Here is a 20259-nt window from a genome sequence, read left to right as displayed (position 1 = left end):
ATCTTGAAATTCCTTGAAACTCTCAGGGGTTTTCTCAGGTCATGCAGTAAGTGCTTATGCTGAGCACATCACACCCCTGATTCAGAGGGCAGAGTTAGCTTCCCAACCCTACACTTCCACTTCCCCTTTCGTTTGTTTCACTTAGAAACAATGATAGGGTGTCTTAGGTATACTCCATGAAGCAAAGTCTCATATAAACTCAAAATTCAGATGCGTGCATAGGGTATTATAATTCTGTCAAGATGTTATGATATAGAGTGGGGAAAGGCTGCAAAAGCTGGGGTGCATCTTGGTTAGGGAACGCTTGCCTAGTATGTGCAAGGCCTTGAGTGTGACCCCAGAAGTGGGTGGGGGATAAGACATTCTATCCAGAAGAGAAACAGAAAGGTTTCTACCTGGAAAATGTGTGTGGGATTTACAGTATAATAACATCCACTTGAGAATTAAAAATAATCTTGGGACTCAAAGCAAGTCTTGCATATTTCTTGTATAAAATTGATTTTCCCACTGGATGAAGCACATCAATACACAACAAATGAACTACCACACTGCCTTAATTAACAATTTTGCAAGTGAATACAGACATTACTGCAACACTGCTGTCATTAAAGTCTATTTGATGGCATATCAGTTTCCGTTAACATTTCAATAGACCAATTAAATGACCTCTCCCCCCTTCAAATTCAATTAAGCTTTCTGAACTTCAAATGCTACCTTACCATGTATTTTATGTACACGGTGAAAATTAATGTTTTAGTTTTACGGGTTTCCTATTCTAATAGGGCTCAGAATTTCACACAACTTAAATACTATAGCTAACATGTAGCTGTAAACTTAATCTTTCCAGTAAAACTTATATATCTTATTTCTGGTTTATTTAACAATTTGCCATCCAACTACAATTTTAAAAAAATTAAACCTACTAATACTATTTGTTTGGGGGACAAACTAAAAGCCAACCGAGGGGAGGGGGATCCTTGTGTCTACAAGAGAAACCTTTTCTCTTCATACAGCAAAGCCTCAAATTCTGAAGATACTGTGTAAAAGTCAAGGGAAAACCTCACATTTATACCTTTAGAATTTCTTCCTTTGAGACAGAATATAGTAAACATGAACAAGAAACAAAGTAGAAGAAAAAAAATTAAGACTATAACCAAACAGTTCTGTTTCAATTTTCTGAATTTATTTCCAAAACTTTCCTGGCACCATGGGAGAGCACAACAAAGACATGATTTCTGGGAGAAAGCACTGACCCTCGTTAGAATGTTAATCTGCCCTATCACTTGCTTGTCCACCCAGCATGCACTGGTTTTGCTTCTGTCCACAACCGAAAGAATACATTTATTAAGTCGTCTTATCACTAGATGTGTTGGTTTGTAATTCATGCTAACCACTTTGTCGAAGGGAAATTTATTTAAATTTTCATTTCTTTGTGAAACTCTGTAGACGCTGCACATCTCACGATTGGGAACAGCATATAAGCGTCACCCTCTAATCGGCCTAGAGTCCCTTTTCATCCAATTGTTGAAGGAGGCTTGAAAGGCTCGCACAAGCTTATGACCACTGCACATATGGGGGAAGGGAACCTTTGAGGACGGCTAATTAAACTGTTTGTCTTCTAAAACATTTAACTGGCTTTGGAGATTATTCTAATTAAGAATGTTAGATGTATTTTTTAATGTAGCTATTAAAATGAATCATAATCCAACAATCTCATGTACTGAATTAAATCAATGGAGACATGCTGAATTTCTCTATTTTAGAATGAATAGCTCAAAAAAATCAATATGCTTTTAAATTAAGTACATATGGAGAAAACATAATATACACTTTATATTTATTTGGGTAAATGATTATGGTATTTACAAGCACAATGCAAAATACAGAAAGGCGGGAGGCATACGCTGCTGGCCCTCACACTGTTCATGGTACCGAAGGGATTATAACTGGGAAATAAGAAACCACATTAAAAAGGCATGCCCAAATTTACACCACATCTCTGCACATATGCTTCAGAGCTCTCAAAATAGTGCTAGGTATTTCACAAACACATAGAGCGGATGTGTATCTGTTTATATTTGTCTATCTTTCTATACTGCAAAAAAAGAAGCGAGTTTACAAACAGAAGTACCAGCAGAGATAAAAAGGTCAATAAGCAAACTGCTAGTTTGGCTTTTTTTTTTTTTAAATATAGGCACTTTTCCACTTAAATAATTAAAACAGAAACCAAACAAAAGAAGCAAATGAATTATGATTGCAACACACACAACAGGCAGCTCCTATTAGAATCACAAGGTATTATTCTCTAAACACTTTCTCTTTCCTTACTGCTGCAAGATTATACTGGTTTATCCCATTAAAGTTGGTAAAACGCCATTCTTGTGTCTTAAAGCTCTAGCATTGGAGGTCAAGAAGTGTATGCTGCTTCTTACAAGGCTAGTATGGATGTAATCTTCCCAAAGTTACAATAATTAATGTTAAGCTTCTTTAGCAATACGTTTCTGAAAGAACTGGCCTGATAATATACTCAGAGCCTGGCTAGCTGTTTGTGCTCTGAGCAAGAAACGTATTCTATGCTACTCACGTGTGCCAGCTTAAATCTAGTCAAACCAGGGTGAGGAGGAGGAGTTTGATCTACGAACAGACATAATATTTAAATCTATAGGAATTAAGTAATGAGATTCTGACATACACAAAAACATAACTTTCCAAAATTTATTAATTCTAACCTAACAAAACTGAACTCAAGTCCCAATTATTTGTAGAAACAAGGTCTTGTTTTTTTACCCCAGGCTGGCCTATATATATAGTCTAGGATGGCCTCCAACTCATAGCAATCCTCCTGCTTCAGACACCCCAGTCCTGGGACTTTAGCTATGGGAGCTCACGCCTTGTTCAACTCTTACATGGCACATACTTACAAAGTCATGCTTATTTACATGCTTTACATATAAAGCAAGCCATGCTTTGTATTTACAAAATGCTCTAACACTACAGATCGCATTCACTGGTTAAGAAAGACTCCATTCTGAATGAAAATGGCAAATTTAACTTTTACTTAATAAATGGAACTCCTATTTTAAAAGTATAAAGTATCTCAGATTTTACAGTTGTTTCTGGTGTCCCCCAAACAGCGAATGAACTCATAAAAAGCCCATGAATACTATTTTTAATCAGTCAATTTTCCCCTCTCCTAACTATATTAATAAACGTAAGTGAAAAATAAGCAAGCAAGAGTAGGAAAAGAAAACAGAAACTATACAACTAAGAGTAACTGTTATCAACTCCTGTGTACATTTCTATCTCATTAACTGACAGAAACTGGCATGTTATATTATCTGTCTGGTCGGTCCTTCTTCGGGAATGCTTGTTTCTGGATAACAGGAGCAGCATAGTCAAAGGTTGCTCACTTACAGCAGGACGACTGTCTCACTGTGACTGACACTGACATGCAAAGTGCTGCTAAGTCCTTGAGCCAGAAGACAGGCGACCACCTCTCAGTCTCGCTAGTCCAAGTCAAACATTCCATAGGCTCCTGAGCAGTCATAAATGCGCAGCTACAAGGATTTTAAAGGCTGTGAGAGGAGGAGAGAATTATGCCTAGGGGACGATGCAGGAAAGCTTCCTGGAGGCAGTTTAAAAAAATTTGAAGGACATGCCAGATTTATTCTCTTAGACCATCCTCTTGGGCTTTTCCTCCCAATGGCATAAAAGAAGCACAAAGAGCCGAGCTCAGTGAAGGGATGAGGGACCAGCATGCACCGCCCTCTGCGCCTAGTCTGTGGCACTGGAAAGGACAAATAAACACGAAATTCCAACTCAGTGTAAGTAGAGGAGTGCCCTTTACCCTGGAAGATAGGTTCCAAACCCTCAAGTGATTACCTGTGACTACTAGAGCTGTGTATGTGTGCATGTTTGTGTTGATTTTCCTGTAGCGATATGCCTATGATTAAACTTAGAAATTAAGGAGAGCAAAAGATTAAAAGTCATAAAATAATATAAAACACTACAACAGTATACTGTGACATTTGAAAAACACATGTATGCAGTATCTTGTTCTCATAGCGATGCTACAGTGTCCATCTGATGAGATGAAGTCTGGGGAATGAGTGATGCAGGCATTGTGATATAGCATCCAGCTGTTGCTGACCTACTGACATTATGTATTTCCATATTTAAGATCACAGTAGCCACAGGTCACTGAAACTAAAGTTAGGATGGGGGTGACTACAGACTATCATACCCCCCCATTTCTTTTACACAAGAAACGGCTCTGCTTCTATCACCTAGGCAAATCCCTTATCACTGGTAGGGCTTTTATACTGGACATAAATGGGAACAATGAGGAAATGGAGGGTAATGTGGAAGAAGTGAAGGGGTCCTCTCTGTTATTTTTTAAAACAATGCTATGCCAAATTCCCCCAAAAGCATGGAATCAGGTTAGCCAAGGTAAAACATGGATAAGGACCATGTGCTGTAGAACAGTGTCCTCTAAGCCAACAAGCAGGTGTCTTCATCAGAAGAGCTATGACTTAGGCCTGCTGATTGTTAGCATTCCCACAGCTCCCTTCTGCACTGCCTAGCCACATGGAGGCAACTCTGTTCTAACTACACATGCTCTTGGGGTGGGGTTAACTGAAGGGAGGACTCCACCTGTGCAGTTGTGGGGTGTCACTAGCCACGCGAGGTTAGACTTTCTGGTGGCGTAGCTGTTGTGGGTCACTCACACTCTGTAACCCCTCATCCACGTTCTACAAGTAAACCCAACAAACTCAAGCAGAGTCATCTTCAGTGTGTGGGTGGTGCCCTATAAAGAGGGGAAGGAAGAGTTCTTACAACAGGGGGGGGGGTGGGTAGCTGTCCTTCACATTACAGTGTTTATACATCTTAGAATCATCTTCTGTTTCCCGAAGCAGGGTCCATACATTATCGGGTGTGTGGTTTAGAGAACTGGATAGTAACTGCTGTTTTGTTTTGGTTTGACACAGTCTTTCTATGTAGTCCTGGCTGTCCTAGAACTTGCCACATAGACCAGGCTGGCCTTGAACTCAAAGAAAAACACCTGCCTCTGCCCCTGAAGTGCTGGGATTAAAGGCATGCACCCCTATGCCTGGCCTGTCATTGATTTAAGATAATAGATATAATGTGTTTGGCTATATTTTGAGTGGCCTTGTCATTAATAACAATTACAGAGCACATTTCATTAAGTTATAAATCCCTCTCCTCGCTCTGGTTCCTCTCCCTCTGCCACTGCCTGACTCCCAACTGATTTTGCACAGGCTGGCCTCAGACTCACTAAGTTCACCTATCTTCTGCAGATACGACCAACAACGAGAACACTGCCCCAAATAGGCTTTCCTAATACGGTTTAAAAATAAGCCTCGAGGGCAATTTCATATGATGGCACATATACGCTTTTTCTTTACGTGCTTCTTTTAGGAAACATGCTATTTGCAATGTTTCAAACTGGAGAAAAATAACTCTAAGGATACAAGTGGAATCCAGTTTATTTACCATCCTGACTGGGAGAGTTACTGAAGCGGCTTCCTAACACCTGTGCAACGCAGCCCCCAGCAGCTAGTCCCAACCCCTGCAGGGCGTACACTACAGATGAGGCCTGTCTGAAGACAAGAACCAACTCAAGCTTCCTTCAAAGTAGAAAACTCCCTACAAAACAATTAATAAAACATCCTTTACTGCCCATTAGGAAGAGACAAGTCAGATTTAGAATGTGGAGATTAACGAGGTAACTTTCCATAAGAAGGGGCTAATATACGGAACAATGGAAGACACGGGAGAGGTTATAAAGGACATTTAGAATGGGGTCGTCTTCTACAGCAGCTCAGCAGGAGTGTTCTAGTGCAGGTGTGGTCTCGAGCAGTGCTCTCAGGTGGTGCTCATCGGCGCACCAGCTCGAGAACAACAACAAACGTAAAAACACAGATGCACGCATTTCCCATACACTGAACTGGAACCCCGAGAGGGCAGGGGTGAGAACCTTCCAAATTACCATGTAATTCTGATGGATAGTGTAGTTTGAAAACAGTTAATTTTAAAAGAAGTGTCAACGCCGGGCCGTGGTGGCGCACGCCATTAATCCCAGCACTCGGGAGGCAGAGGCAGGCGGATCTCTGGGAGTTCGAGGCCAGCCTGGGCTACAAAGGGAGTTCCAGGACAGGCTCCAAAGCCACAGAGAAACCTTGTCTCGAAAAACCAAAAAAAAAAAAAAAAAAGTGTCAAAAAGACACACTAACTAATCAAGAATCATAAAATCACAGGAAATGTCAACAAAGTAGAAAAGGGAAGAAAATAATTGAAGCCTAAGTCTAAAAATGATTTATTAATATTATAAGTTTTATTAGGTTGGGAATACACCAAAAATAACCAGAATAAGCATCACTTAACTCTCTTCTGAAGTTACTTTGCTATATGGCTTTGGCTTAAAAAAAAAAAAAAAAAAGCCAACCAGTCCATTTTGAAAATCATTCCTTACTGGTAAATGTCGAGTTGAGTCTGTAGCACTACCACCGCCCTTACCTAATTCAAGAGATGGCACTGTCGGAAAAGACCACACTGGAGGACCACCCCCACGCTGTCTTACTGTGGCGATGGGTGGTGTGCACTTACTTCAGGACAGAATTGACAGAAACTGTTCTTCGGACATCTTCATCTCAGAAAGCCTAAACAAAGCTGTCGGCCACTCTATGTAAACTGTGACTATTTACAGAAAAAAAAACTTGATACTATTATTTATTGATTGGACAAGGAAGAGTATGAGAGGAGAAAGATAATTATGTGTAGAGCGCAAAGTAGAACAGTCAAAGAAAAGGCTACCCAAATATTTCATGAACGCCGTTCCCTATGGTCTACTTATAAGTTAAAGTGGCTAACCGAAATATGAACATTTGATAGAAACAAGTTATACAAAGTCAGGTTCAAATAACAGAGGTGTCTTTTGTGACCCAGCTCCTAAATTCTGAAGGACTGAAATGTTTTAAAAGCATGGGGCAACGGTCCTTTGCTTTTCATAAACAGAGGTTTGAATTATTCCTCCTAAATATTTTAACTCCTTATACTGGAGAGATGCAAATTCTAAAATACAAAATTAAATTCTTTGGAAGGACACTGCACTCCCTCTGGTGAAGGCGTAACAAGTTTATTAAGAGCGCGCCACCTCTGGAATTATAATCCCCTCTGGCTTCTTCCACTGACTTTATTGGTTCAATTTTCATAACCATGAGCATCATTAGGGCAATGCAGTAATTAAGAGTTGTTAGAAAGTGAATTCTCAAACTGCAGATTAGAAAATTAAACTATTTCCTGATTACATATTAATGGAGCACAACAATAGCAGTTGCCATAAGCTTGGAAGGCAACCAAGGGATAAATCTGTGTACTTAATTACCATAAACAATGGCTGCATAGAAATGAAGTTTTATGCACATTCCCTTCTGTAATATGTCTGATATCAGTACACACTTGACAATTCTTGTTCAATTATCTCTATTATTTAATGCGCTGTGAACGGCTCTGTGTAAATAAAATTAACCACCCCAATTACTTTGAATTCATCTAGGGACAACGTAATAAAAAATGTGAAGAATTCTGCATGCCTATTAATCTAAAACATTACAGAAGCTTTCCCATATTCTCTTGTCTATATTTATTTGGTCTACATTTATTTTACTGCCCTGCTAATTCAATTACATTTACCATAGATGGTCAATGGACTTTTTGTTATTTAATTAATCTTTATATAGCACTATAAACATGCTCATTATCTGATAATATCTACATGGTCTCAAATGGTAAATGGTGCTTATTTAATAACTAAATGAATTCAACCAAACTTATAAGCCAACGTGTATTCACCAAAAACATTAAAAAGGAGACAGGTCAAATGTGAAATTATAATAAAGTTCAGCATTCAATTTGAAATAGAAAATACAGATTAAAGTAAACCATAAAGAGGTATGCATAGCACAAAATTTTATTGTGATTAACCCTCAGAACATTTTAATGTTTTGTATTTTTAATTTTATACTTAGTATCTAGAGGTCAAGGCATCAACAATCCAGGTACTTTCTTTACAAAGTATTTATCACAGCGAGAGAAGGTACACTATTATAATGACAAGATAATTCTGTCTCTGTGATCATTTAATGCTCGTCATTGGGAAGGAAAAAAAAAATCAATCAACGAGAGTACAATTACATTATTCTAATCTTTGATCACACAAATGACTTTTTAAACATGCCTTCTGCACATATGTTTCCTCTTACTCACTTACAGGGCAGCTCCTTTATGAGCATACAGAGGCTTACATGCCCAAGACCCGGAAGGGTAGCAATTCTGAATATTCTGATTCTAATCAAGAGACAGCAAATGCATCAGTTTTCATGAAACTCAAAAACTAGTTTTCAATAAATAAGCCTTTCCAATGTAGTGAGAAACTATGCATTTGAAAATAACAGATTATATTCTCATAATTGAAAAAAAATGTTTTTTAAAGTGAAAATTAAGGTGTAATAACAGGAAATGCAAATATTATAAAATTATAAAATTATTAGCTACTAATATAAAAACAATTTCTTTGATTTAGCTGTTAGTCACTTAAATTTTATTAAAAATTTTGATCACACTTATTTATTTAGTTTCTGCGTGTGAACGTGTGTAGCGCGGCACATGTGTGGAGGGTCGAGGACAACCTTGGGGTGTTGGTTATCTCCTCTGATCATGTTAACTTCAGGGACTGAACTTGGGTTGTCAGGTTTGCTGGCAAGTGCCTTTGCCCACTGAGCCATCTCCTTAATTGGTCATTACTTTAAAAATATCTTAGAAAATCGTCTTCCAGTGTTCATAATGGTTAACTAGAGAGCGCAACTATTTTCTGAAGGCTGTAACTGTCAAACCAGCCTAAAGACTAGCAGGAGCTGTATGCTTCTTTTAGCTAGTTTTATTCCTTTCCTGCTCCAGGTGAGGGTGCTCTGAGTGTGGCTTTCCTGAATGAACACAGAGAAGCGATGTGGAGAGGAGCGCAGGTCTGGTCCATCCCGAGGGAGTCAAAAGGGTCAACAAAGTGCTTTTCATTTTTATTTTATTTTGCTTGTCCTCCCCTCCCCCCATCTGCTCCCGAGACAAAGTAGCCTGGGCTGGCCTGGAACTTAGGATCTGCCTGCTTCACCTCCTGAATGCTGGGATGCTGGGTGTGGGCCACCACACTCAGCTTACGCATCTTTTTGCATGAACTAAATGGACACTGACCTGTTTCTTCTGAATTGCCCTGCAAATCATGAAACGGCATGGCGAGGATCTACTGAATGTGAACAGACCCTAGAGAAACCAGAGGTGCTTCTGGGAGCGGGACGTCACAGCCATCGCGCAGTTTTGACTCCTGCTCCCCACTATCTCTCTCGGCCTTGGTTTCGTCCCTGAACAATGTGATTCCCAGTTACTACCAGACACTCTTGCAGAGGGATGCTGACAGACAAGAAATAGTGTTTCACGTACTTCTCAGGGCTCCCAAGTACTGGGATTACAGTCAGGAGCCACCACACAGTGCCCATTTCTTTCCTTGAAACAGTTTAATATGACGTGTGGACCCTCAGAAGATGAGACAGAGAAACTCAGAAGGTCACAGAGAAGAGCATTTTTTAAATTTATTTTTTTCCTCTGAGTATATTCAAATGGCCATTGGGTGTTTTTAGCCAACGCTCTAGGAAAAGCCATGGAATTGGTTCCATTTGGCCCGGGATTGAAGGCGGCCATCATGATCCAGTTTCTCATAATTTAAGACTATAAAGCTTAAAGGTCCCTCATAACTTTAATTTTTAACCTCAAAATATTATTACCTAAAAAATTTCCCACATTACGGGGTGAAAACACTATGGTTTCATAGCAAGAAAATATGATGACTGTCAAACGGAAACCAACCAATCAGAGACGTCAAGGAATTAGTGCTTAAACGGAAACCAATCAGAGATGATAAGGAATTAGAGCTCACCACAGTAACATAACCTGCAACACCCAGTCTAAGGATCCCCGCTGTAAACGGCACCCACCAGGGTTACAACCTGCTGAAAAATTCATGGGTGCAGCACTTACACACAGTGCCAGCTTGGAGTATATTGACTATATTTCTAATAAGCTTTGCTGAGAGCAGGGGAAGGTAAGGAGAGAGCAGGAATGAGTGAATCCCGACTATCCCCAGTTCTGGATTAACCGAGCAGCCTGAAAGGAACCACTCTACACACCCTGTGCTTGCTTTGTCTCTGCCTCTACCGGCCTTCCCAGCTACTGCTTCTCACCTGTGGCGCCTTCTCATCTTGCTGCATGACCCACCAAGGCTCTCTCCCCTTGTTAGAGCAGCCTGTCAACACGCCAGGAGAAGGTCCAGCAGTTTGGGCCTCCATCCAGTTTCTTCCTTCCCCATCTTCTCAGAAAGGAAGTCCTTAAAGCTCATAGCTACTCAGCTTGAAGGATTTGAAAGTAGGGTTCAGGACAACTGTTAATATTATTTAGTTATAACAGAGCTTCATTTGGAAAATGTATTTTGATTTTTAAATTTCACAGATAGACGGGACATGTATACAGACACTAAAAGACTCTTCAACCACGAAAAAGATGAAGACCCAGAACACGTCAACAGCACAGACGAACCGCAAAGAGACTATGCTAAGCTAAAGAGGTCAAGCACAGAAGGACTGTTAATTCCACTTGTATGAAACATCTAGAATAAAGTCAATTCAGAAATAAGACAGCAAAGAGTTCTCTGGTTTGGGAAGGAAGGAACGGAGTTACTGTAGCACAGAATTTCCACCTGGGTGACAAAATGTGTACAAGGGGCAAGAACCATGCAGCACTGTGATCACATTAGATACTACGGAACTGCACACTTTCAAATGACTAATTTTAGATCATGTGCATTTTTAATCAGTAAAAAAAAAGAATATAGCCAATATGTATAGGTATATAGGAAAAAGTAGACAAAGATATATTTCCCAGTAAAAATGATATGGTAGATGCTGAGTATGATGGCATATGCCCATAACCCCAGCACTTGCAAGGCCGAGGCAGGCAGGAAGGTTATGAGTTCTAGGTTAGCATAGGCTACATGGTAGGACTCCCATAAGACAAAAAAGACAGAGGGTGAAAAAAAGATGATAGAAAAAGAGATTGGAATCAAGAGCTAGAAAATCTGAAAATCCATGTTCAAGCTGTAACCCTGCCTTTACTAATAAGGCTATCTAATTTTATTTGATATTGTGTGTGTGTGCGCGCGCACATACACATGTACACACACAGGGCTGCTGCGTCAGCAACAGGACAGCTCTGTGGAGTTGGTTCTTTCCAGCTCTCCCTGCAGGCTGTCAGGCTTGTTCAGCAAGCACCTTTACCCACTGAGCTACCTCGCTAGAGCCAAGGTCATCTCACATGCATCATTTCCCCCATGTGGGCCTGAGTTTCTGAGGCTGAGATTGAGAAAGTACACCGGCATCTCTAACACAGCAGCAAAGAGGTACTGCTCAAACGAATGAAAGCTGGAATGTACTAGAACCCCGAGAGGAAAAAAGACAGTTTGCTGCTTTTGCTTTCTAGCATGCTATGCTGTGTTTCATATACTAACTAGTTTTTATCTTAATACATTCTTTGTGCTGGAAGAGGCTTATTACAGTCCAAGGTGATTTTTGGAGCTTATCAAGTTGGGTCAGTTTTCATTTGAGTCTACAGCAGAGACCTGGTATGATAAAGTTCTGTCTTGTGAATAAGGGATATAATAATCCCCAAAAGAATTCTAGAATCAATCTGTAGTCTATAACCTTTGGCTAAAACTAAAGAAGGCCATTTCCAAGTTCCACTGGTGACACACGGGTTGGGAAGGAGAATGTGAGTTTCTTTTGGTTATAACCTAAATAAACCAGTTCCATGTATGAAGGAGAGAAAACAGAACTTCCCACTTCCTTACTACTGGCGCAAGGCTCTTGGTATCGGCTCCATTTGTAACACACACTTTATTTAGTACAGTCAGCAAAGCATTCTCTATCCACTTGTCAACAAAACAGGAAGTCATCAGTCATCTTAAAATCATTCAAAAATATTAGAGATGCTATATTATCACATAGTTATATTTTATAGTAGCTTAGCTAATATATTTAGAGTCCTTTAGAAACCAAAGAAAACTATCAATGTAAAACAATATATTGGGTTATAGATGTGTGCCTACTCTGCACAACTACACACACAAAAGACAAGACACACACGACACACACATGACTTGTTAGGGTACTGATAAACGCGATCTGGCTCCTCTGGTGCAATGAGAAGGACCATGACAGGACTCTGGTGGTCTGAATTTTGTTCATGGTTTATGTTTGGTGATCCACGTGACCCTGAGTACCTGCTACATCTGTGCCCTCATCAGCATGAGCGGTATCAGCAGTTACTTCTCCCAAAGGCTTTCTGTTTTAAATATTAAATAGAAGAACTTATTCTCCCAAGTCTTCTAAGAAGCCCGAGTTCACTCAGAGAAGTGAGGATTCCTGAAGCCACTACTGGCTTGGCAGGATCTAAGGGGCCTCGGGAGCAGCTTGGGAGTTCCACAGAATAGTGTGAAGGCCCCCTGGGGTCCCTAGGTGACTAATTTCTGATGTCGTTAAAACACACATTTTTAAATATCCCCTATAAAAAAGCTTATTTCTGGAGAAGTTTTATTATTGAATATAGTGTAGGAAAGCAGGCAAGAAGGCACAGGAGAGCTTTCCAATGCTAAATCCCTGTTCTTTACAACAATCAAAAAACTAAACCAGCTAATTGAAATAGATTTTTAACTCTCATTTTTGGTAGGTTTTCATGACATAACTTACCTTTAATTTGGTGTGAAGGGTTTGAACTTAATTCTCAATTGTTATCATTTTGGACGAGGAGCATTTTAAAGGAACACACGTGTGCACATTCACAGAGTTCCTTTCCAATAGCTTATTGTGTTCTTAGATCTATACAATCTCCATTGGCAATCAGCATTAAATGCCACTCCGCCCTCTGCTTAGGAGCTAACTTGCTGCGCTCACCCGTCTCTACAAACCTTGCCATAGACTTTAATCCTTTCAAATGCAGCTACGACATAAAGTATTACAGACTTTTAAAAACCTGTTCTCTTGAAAAAAAAAATTGTGGAGCATCAGTAACCAGATAGTATTCTCAAATTTCAGTGATCTAGTCCATGGAGCCATCCCCTGTGCACACCACTCTGCCTCACGCAGTACATGGCTTTAGCTGGCCAAATCTTTTTTTTTCCCCAATGAATCAGTAGAACAGTAAAGATCTACTTTTTTTTTTAAGCAGTGGCATATCAATGAGGCACAGATGTGTATTCCAACCCTGCATGGATGAGCACACTGTTCAATAGTGCTGGCTCACACGGTATCAGGGCGAGTTATCACTTCCCATGAAGGCACTCTTATCACCAGGGCCCAGAGAGGTGGCTGCAAATCGCAGCCTTTTTATTTTCAAGGCAGTTTTGCTGAACATTCAGGCTTCAAAGATTCACACTTCCAAAACTCTATAAGAGTTTGTGAACGCTCAATTTGCCAAAACTGTTTACAGTGTAATTGGGCACCGTACCTGTGTCCATGAGATAGCGGAGGCGCTTCTCCACCAGCGCGGCACGGGTGTCAATTTGCTTTTGCTCATTCTCTAGTGCTGCCAATTCTCCTACAACATACTGACTGGTGTCTTTGAACCCTTTCTGTTAACGAGAACAAACAGGAAGGGGGAAAAAAATCACTTGTAAGTTGCATTTTTCCTTTCTACAAACACTTAGTAAAGCACTTACCTAGAGAAGCGAACACACACTTAGAATCAACCTTAGTACCCAAACCCCACTCCTTGCCTGTGATTTAGGATCTTTCATATGCAGCAAGTCTAACAAACTGTTGCAAAGACTGAACACTGCAGCTGCTCAGTGTTACGTTTATAAATTTACACCCAGATTTGCCAGATACAAAAAGTTAACAGTGAGTGTGATGGCCGCTTCCTAGAATGAAGCCAGGGATTTAAGCACGGACAAGGCAGGGATTTTCCCCCTGTAGTGAGTGTTAGAGGGAATCTTTCATTCAAAAGCCAAGTATATGGAAGCAGGGCTTTACTATGAAGTTAATCCTTAAATTATCTAGATATCTTCTGTAGAAACAAACAAAAAAATTAAAAGATACTTTTTTTGCTTGTGTGGGAATTATACCATTTAAAATATTTAACAAATAAAAAGATGGGAAGAATGGTGGCACAAGCCTGTAATCCAGCACCCAGGAGGAGGAAGGGCAGGTAAGGTGCTTATGTGTTCAAGGCCAGCCTGATCTACAAAGTTTCGGCCTCACCAGGGCTATACTGTGAGGCTGTCTCAGAATTTAGAGACCAAGGGAAACAAAGTTTGCAGTATTTCCCTATTTTCTTCCAGATAGATCCTGGACATCTCTGAGTTGAAATGCTACTAATCTTTAGAATCTAATTCAACTAGTTCACTGTTTAATTTGTACTTTCATAGTCACCCACAATTTAAGAGTGATCTTATAAGTTTTATTTGAATTGCAGTATAACTCTAAGTTTCAATTTTCGTATATGTATGTATGTATGGTACTGTCACAGTAAATAAATAAAAAGCTCTCCTTGCAATTCTTGTACCCTTTGACATTTCTAGGTAGTGACCGATGGCTTGGCAGTCATCAATATGCAAAGCATTATTCGTTCAGAGACAGAAGCGGCAGTCTCCTATCAAATGCTTTCCCAGCCCAAAAAGTACACTGACCGCTAAGCAAGCTGTGAGAGGCTGTATTTAAGGCCCTCCTTAAACAATGAGACTTATAGCTATTACACATTCTCATGGTCAATAAACACGTTCACTTCTACTTATAACGTTCACACTTTCTGAACTACTTAAAAACTGCATTCAGTTTATGGCTGACTTTCAATTGTTAAATTGATTATGAGAGCTGATAAATTTAAAGTTAAAATGTTTCAGAAAATCATAAATCTGATAATCTTGTAGTCACTGAATACAATGTCACTATATTGTTTAAAGATTCATACAAAATGGATAGTCTTCTATTTCAATGTGTGCTTCTGGTAAGTATAAAACCAGGAATAACCTAGTGGATGCTTCACCTACTAGACAGCACAGCATTTTCTAAAAATACTTTTTCTGTCTTCAGTCCCATCCAAACGGATACAAACATTGCAGTTTACAGACAATGCAAACATAAAAGCAGAAATTGTAGCAAACACTAAACTTCACTGCATAGTACAAATTTCATAATCAGATCTGTGAGTCCTGCAGTACTGTGGGCCAATCATTGGACTTCTTCAGTTTGAGCACACACCGCATGGGCAAATAGTCTACAGCTCCCTAAGCTATGCCAAATGCTTTCTCAAGATTCTCCAGTGGTCTGTTTTTGTACTTAAGACTTTTCTGGGTCCCCTAAAGGTGAAAAACATAAAATGGAGCACCTTTAGAGTCCCAAAATGCTGCTGTTAACTTCAAGTTGCACTTACATGATTTTAAAATCTCCTAAAACATGATTTTTAACAAGAAAATATTCAAACATTTGTAGATAATGCAAAAGTAACACGGCCAAAGAGAGCTGTGCTTCTTTCTAGACAAAAATTCAAGTTAAAACTTGTTCTCCTTGCTTCTGTCCCGCAGCTGCCCATCAAAAGCAGCTTTCTCCCTGCGGTCTATCAAATATTTCCCTCACAAATCAATTTTACACATGATCAGCCCATACCCCTACTGAGCTGAACCTCCCCGTTAATTAAGTGAAGAAATTACCATATATATTATATTAATGCAAACATCATTCAGCTAGTAATTCACGGCTGATCTGGATAATGGAAAGGTTGAACACCCATTAACCCAAGCCAACAAAATGGGTTGGCTGAGAAATTCTAGCGGGTCTCATGTGACTTCTCCCTCTGACTGCAGCCCTGCGGTATCTGCTATTGTAATAATTAAAATCCTCCCGGTAGATCAATACTGGAATCTCTTTATGGGAAGTGCCCTGATGGAAATGTCTCAAGGAAGCTGGGGCTGTGGAACTCAGAGAAATTCATTTTTTTTTTATCTGACAATTATCACCACACTGCAGACTAATTCAGCAGCGTACCCCTCTCACACTGCTTTGAATGCACTGGAGATTGACATCTTAAAAAACCTAACATCTCATTTTAACAAATAAAGGCACTATTTCCACATACAGTTTGGAATTATCAGCAATCATGAAACCACACAAAAAATTAATATACATTAAGTACTTCATCTTCTGACGGCTTCCTCTGAGTTTCAGTTATCGCTGCTTTCTCCTCGTTTCCTCTCTTTGTATCTTCCTGTATTGATCTCTGTCTTTTCATCTCTTAAAAAAAAGGGGAGAGGCATGTAAAATTATTATAAAGCTTGATATTTATATATTGAAATGTGGCTTTACATTATCAGCATTTCTGTATTTCATACATATACACCTACAGTTAAGCACGGCTTCAGCATGAGGCAGTTCTAAAAGCGTTCCTACCTGGTCTATTCTCAACATACTGACTGAAAGACTGGAGTTGAGTTTTTCTGACTGTAGAATCCTTGCTGAACACAACAGGATTTCTGAAACGTTCTGTTGCTTTTGGTAATCGCTCAGTCCGAAGATCTTCCACGCCATTCTAAAAGCAAAAGGGTTAACAGCACGATAGTTCAGAATAAGGAGTTACAAGCCAGGGAGGTGATTTTTACCAGTTTAAGGTAACACTGACGTTTCTAAGCTATTTGGCAGCATTTTAAAACACTATAAATAGCTCAACAGCAGGCTCTATGGCCAGTCAGCAAAAACTCTGGGACACATGGTTTAAACCCTTGATGACTTTGATGTGTCAGACACCACAAGCCCTTGTGTCTTCCACTGGTGATAAGCATCGCTAGAAGCTATGCTGCCTCCTCTGCCCCACGACTCTGCCCGTCTGTAGTCCTAGGACTTGTATGACAAGCAGAAATAGTTTCCAATTTTATGCCCATTCAGATGAACCATCAATGCTGGGCGAGGCTAAAAGGTGGGATTATAACACTACCCCACGGAACGGAATTTCATCAGCTATAACTTCCCAAAGCCTGATTTGTAAGTAAGCCCTTTACAGCCAAGGAAACTACAATTATCTTTTCTGGAGCTCCCTATGTTAATACTGGTAACAAATTCAAACGGTTCTATCAACAAGAAATATCCCAGAAGACTGAACCCCTGCAATGTGTGGAAGCTGCAGATACCGAGATGCTGTGTACCAAACAAATATTTCATTTTATACCTAATCTTTTATTATTTTTATTAAGTGTTTTGAAAGTAAATAGGGAAAGGCTAAGATGCATGACTAATAGCTGAGCCTGCTGAATGCTGAAACTGGTTATCAAAAGCTACCAAGACTTTGCCCTTCCTCTGCATTGAGACAATCAGTAATGAGGGAGCCCTCCAATGGCCTATTCTCTAGCCTCAAGGAGGCCTGGGATACAGAAGCCTCCAGGGAAGGTAACAGTTTATCCTTTTCCACAAACACAGAATGCCTCATTTATAAATGTGTAAACTGCATTTTATTAAAAAAAATAAAAACCCAAATCAATGCTGAAAGCTGCAAGGGAGCAGATGGACGCTGTATGTTCTTTCTAAACACCATTTTCAAATCCCCAACTAAAAAGAGTCATACAAACGCAATCTGTTTAAAGTCTATGTTTTGTTGAAATAACTTTAGAAATTACTACAAAAGAGCTTTTTGGAAAACAAAATCAGTTTCATATATGTAGATGACTAACTTAATGAAAATGAAACAACTGTTTAATTTTTCAAAAAGTTGTTTGCTGTATTTATCATTATGATCAATCTTATAATATCTTAACTAGATAATTAGGATACAAATATTTTTGGCTTTAATTTCTTAAAGTATGATTTTTTTTAACTGTCATTCTAATGATTATCCAATAGTCTAAAACTCAAGTCTTTACTAAGATAAACAAACATGGTTAATATTTTTAGGGCTGGCAACATGCTAAAATATCAGTATGATTAGCCAGCAAATCCCATCTTAAGAAACCTTTTTAAGACTAGGAACTTCTGCCACTTTACAAATGTATTCCTCTAAACCCACTAATTCAGTTAGCCTTTTCAACCCATTGTATTATTCTTAGGCAAGCTTCATTCTGCATTAAATCCAGAGCAGAAAGCTAAATTGAACGCAAAAAAAAAAAAAAAAAAGAAAGAAAGAAAAAGAAAAAAAAAAAAAAGACACCAGACCCAATCCAGGCTTCCTTTTATTCAGAGATAGAGACGGAAAGTCTTCTGCCCCCTCCACACACTTTCATCCCCAATTACAGACAGACATTACAGAGAGCAATGAGAGCCATTGTTTTGGGGCTTCAAAGCGGCTCTGTCAGGGGGAGGAAATCCTCTCAGTCAGCAGGGCAATCCCCACAGTCTGCAGGTGGGTGAAAAGTTACACAGGACTGCTGTCCCCAAAGCTGGAGAAATGCTAATGACAGAATGTGGGGAAAGGAGGTGGGGTGCTTGGGTGGCGACAATAGAGAGAGCCTGTAATAACAATAATGACATGCACACAAGGCCACTTTGTCTAAAATGCTACAGCAGATAAGAGTCACAATGGCACAAGTTTCATACACACCGCTTTAAATGCCATCTTCAATCGCGTTACCATGTTCAGGTATGACAGCCTTAGAAATAGCACCAACTGCTCATTTGCATGGGTAAAAGATTTAGACAGAAAATCATTCTAGAATTCTCTTGGCAATATTCCTCTTAGCAAAATCAGAGTTCAAGAACAGGTTCGTATGCCCTCGAATTGCTTGAGGCAGATGAAACAGCAGTTCTCTAGGGTGAAGCAGCTAAGGCAGCTGCTAAGTTAGCGAGACTTACCTTTTGCTCTGAGATATCAGTTGCAGCTTTCTGGGAAGCACTGGAGAGCGAATTTGCCACCTGTGGCTGGGCTTCTAAGAGCTTCTTCAGCTTCAAGTCCACCAATTTACTATTTTGTTCTGTTGAACATGCAAATACCATGAATGACAGATAAGAGGACTGAGATGCACAGGCCATTAATTTTAAGTCACATCACAAGAGTAATATTAAATTTCAAAAGACATTGGGGCTAAGACAACACATTAGACTAGACACATCGAGAGTTCTTTTGCTATATATTTTACCTTCAGGGTTAATCCCTTAAAAATATGTCAACATGCTTAAAGATAATGAAGTTATGCTATAGATATTATTTATTACGATTACCTGAAAAACAGAAATACATCACACACATAGATATAACTATATACATAGTACACAATAAAACAAAAAAAATAGATAATAAAGAGATGCTTTCTTTGTTTACTTTTTTTGAGATTGGAATTTCTCTGTATTCCTGGCTAGCTTGGACCTCACTATGTAGAAAAGGCTGGGTCTGAACTTGGAGTGATCCTCCTGCCTCTGCCTCCCAAGTGCTGGGATTACAGGTGCCTGCCACTAACAAACCCTGACACTTATATTTAAATTATATTACTCTACCATTTTAATTATTTTAGTATGTTAAATTTACACATGCAATAGCATCTTGAAACATGGTATTAATATGATCTTGGTAACATACACAGTATCAGAATCCATGTGTACATATATACCCAGCATCAAAATAGTGTATGTCTGCAAATACTTTCTACTTAAATAACAGAAATATAATAAACATTATCATGATTTTAGAATGTGTTAAAAATAGATAGAAATGGAAGGCAACCAAACTATGGCTATAACTTTTCAAAGAAACAGTTTCAAATTATTTTACCAAGTACATTAACCTCTAATAATAAAGTGGTTCAAAAATGAGTTGAAACAAATATTTCTACTTAAAAATCACACACAAAGTGATTTTTAAAAAATAAAATGGTTGTAAAAGGCATGCCAACTTTTGGAGAATGGCATTTTTCACAAAGATTAATAACTTTTCTAATTATAATATTCTTATTAAATGTCATTATCATTGCTTTCATGCAAATTTTTCAGTTTATACTGCCAGGCTTCTTTTTTAAACAATATCTGATGAACTATGGTCAAACCAAGATAAAGATTGAACAATTTATTATTAAAACATTATGACTTTTATACACATATTAAAAAAGGAATTTTGGAGAAAATAAAGCAGGACAAAAATTATATTATTTTCTGTGTGCTTCCAGATTCCAGCTTGTAT

General features: G+C 39.0%; 1 protein-coding gene across 10 annotated transcripts in view; it reads right to left on the bottom strand.

Annotated features, from left to right (window-relative positions):
• Ehbp1 (EH domain binding protein 1) overlaps window positions 1–20259 on the bottom strand; it is a 271901-nt gene that overhangs the window by 25747 nt on the left and 225895 nt on the right. For 8 of the 10 annotated variants that reach the window (XM_057771152.1, XM_057771151.1, XM_057771158.1 and 5 more), the window contains 4 exons: window positions 18942–19060; window positions 16557–16695; window positions 16294–16400; window positions 13621–13744 (listed from right to left, as the gene is read on the bottom strand). In XM_057771152.1, the coding sequence (XP_057627135.1) occupies window positions 13621–13744; window positions 16294–16400; window positions 16557–16695; window positions 18942–19060 (489 nt within the window). The remainder of the gene's footprint in view (window positions 1–13620; window positions 13745–16293; window positions 16401–16556; window positions 16696–18941; window positions 19061–20259) is intronic. The other 2 variants (XM_057771154.1, XM_057771156.1) reach the window with 1 other exon arrangement.

This window comes from Chionomys nivalis, chromosome 6, assembly GCF_950005125.1.
Source record: "Chionomys nivalis chromosome 6, mChiNiv1.1, whole genome shotgun sequence".
Classification (NCBI taxonomy): domain Eukaryota; kingdom Metazoa; phylum Chordata; class Mammalia; order Rodentia; family Cricetidae; genus Chionomys; species Chionomys nivalis.
The sequence above is the reverse complement of the archived record's forward strand: the minus strand, read 5'-3'. Positions and strand labels throughout refer to the sequence as shown.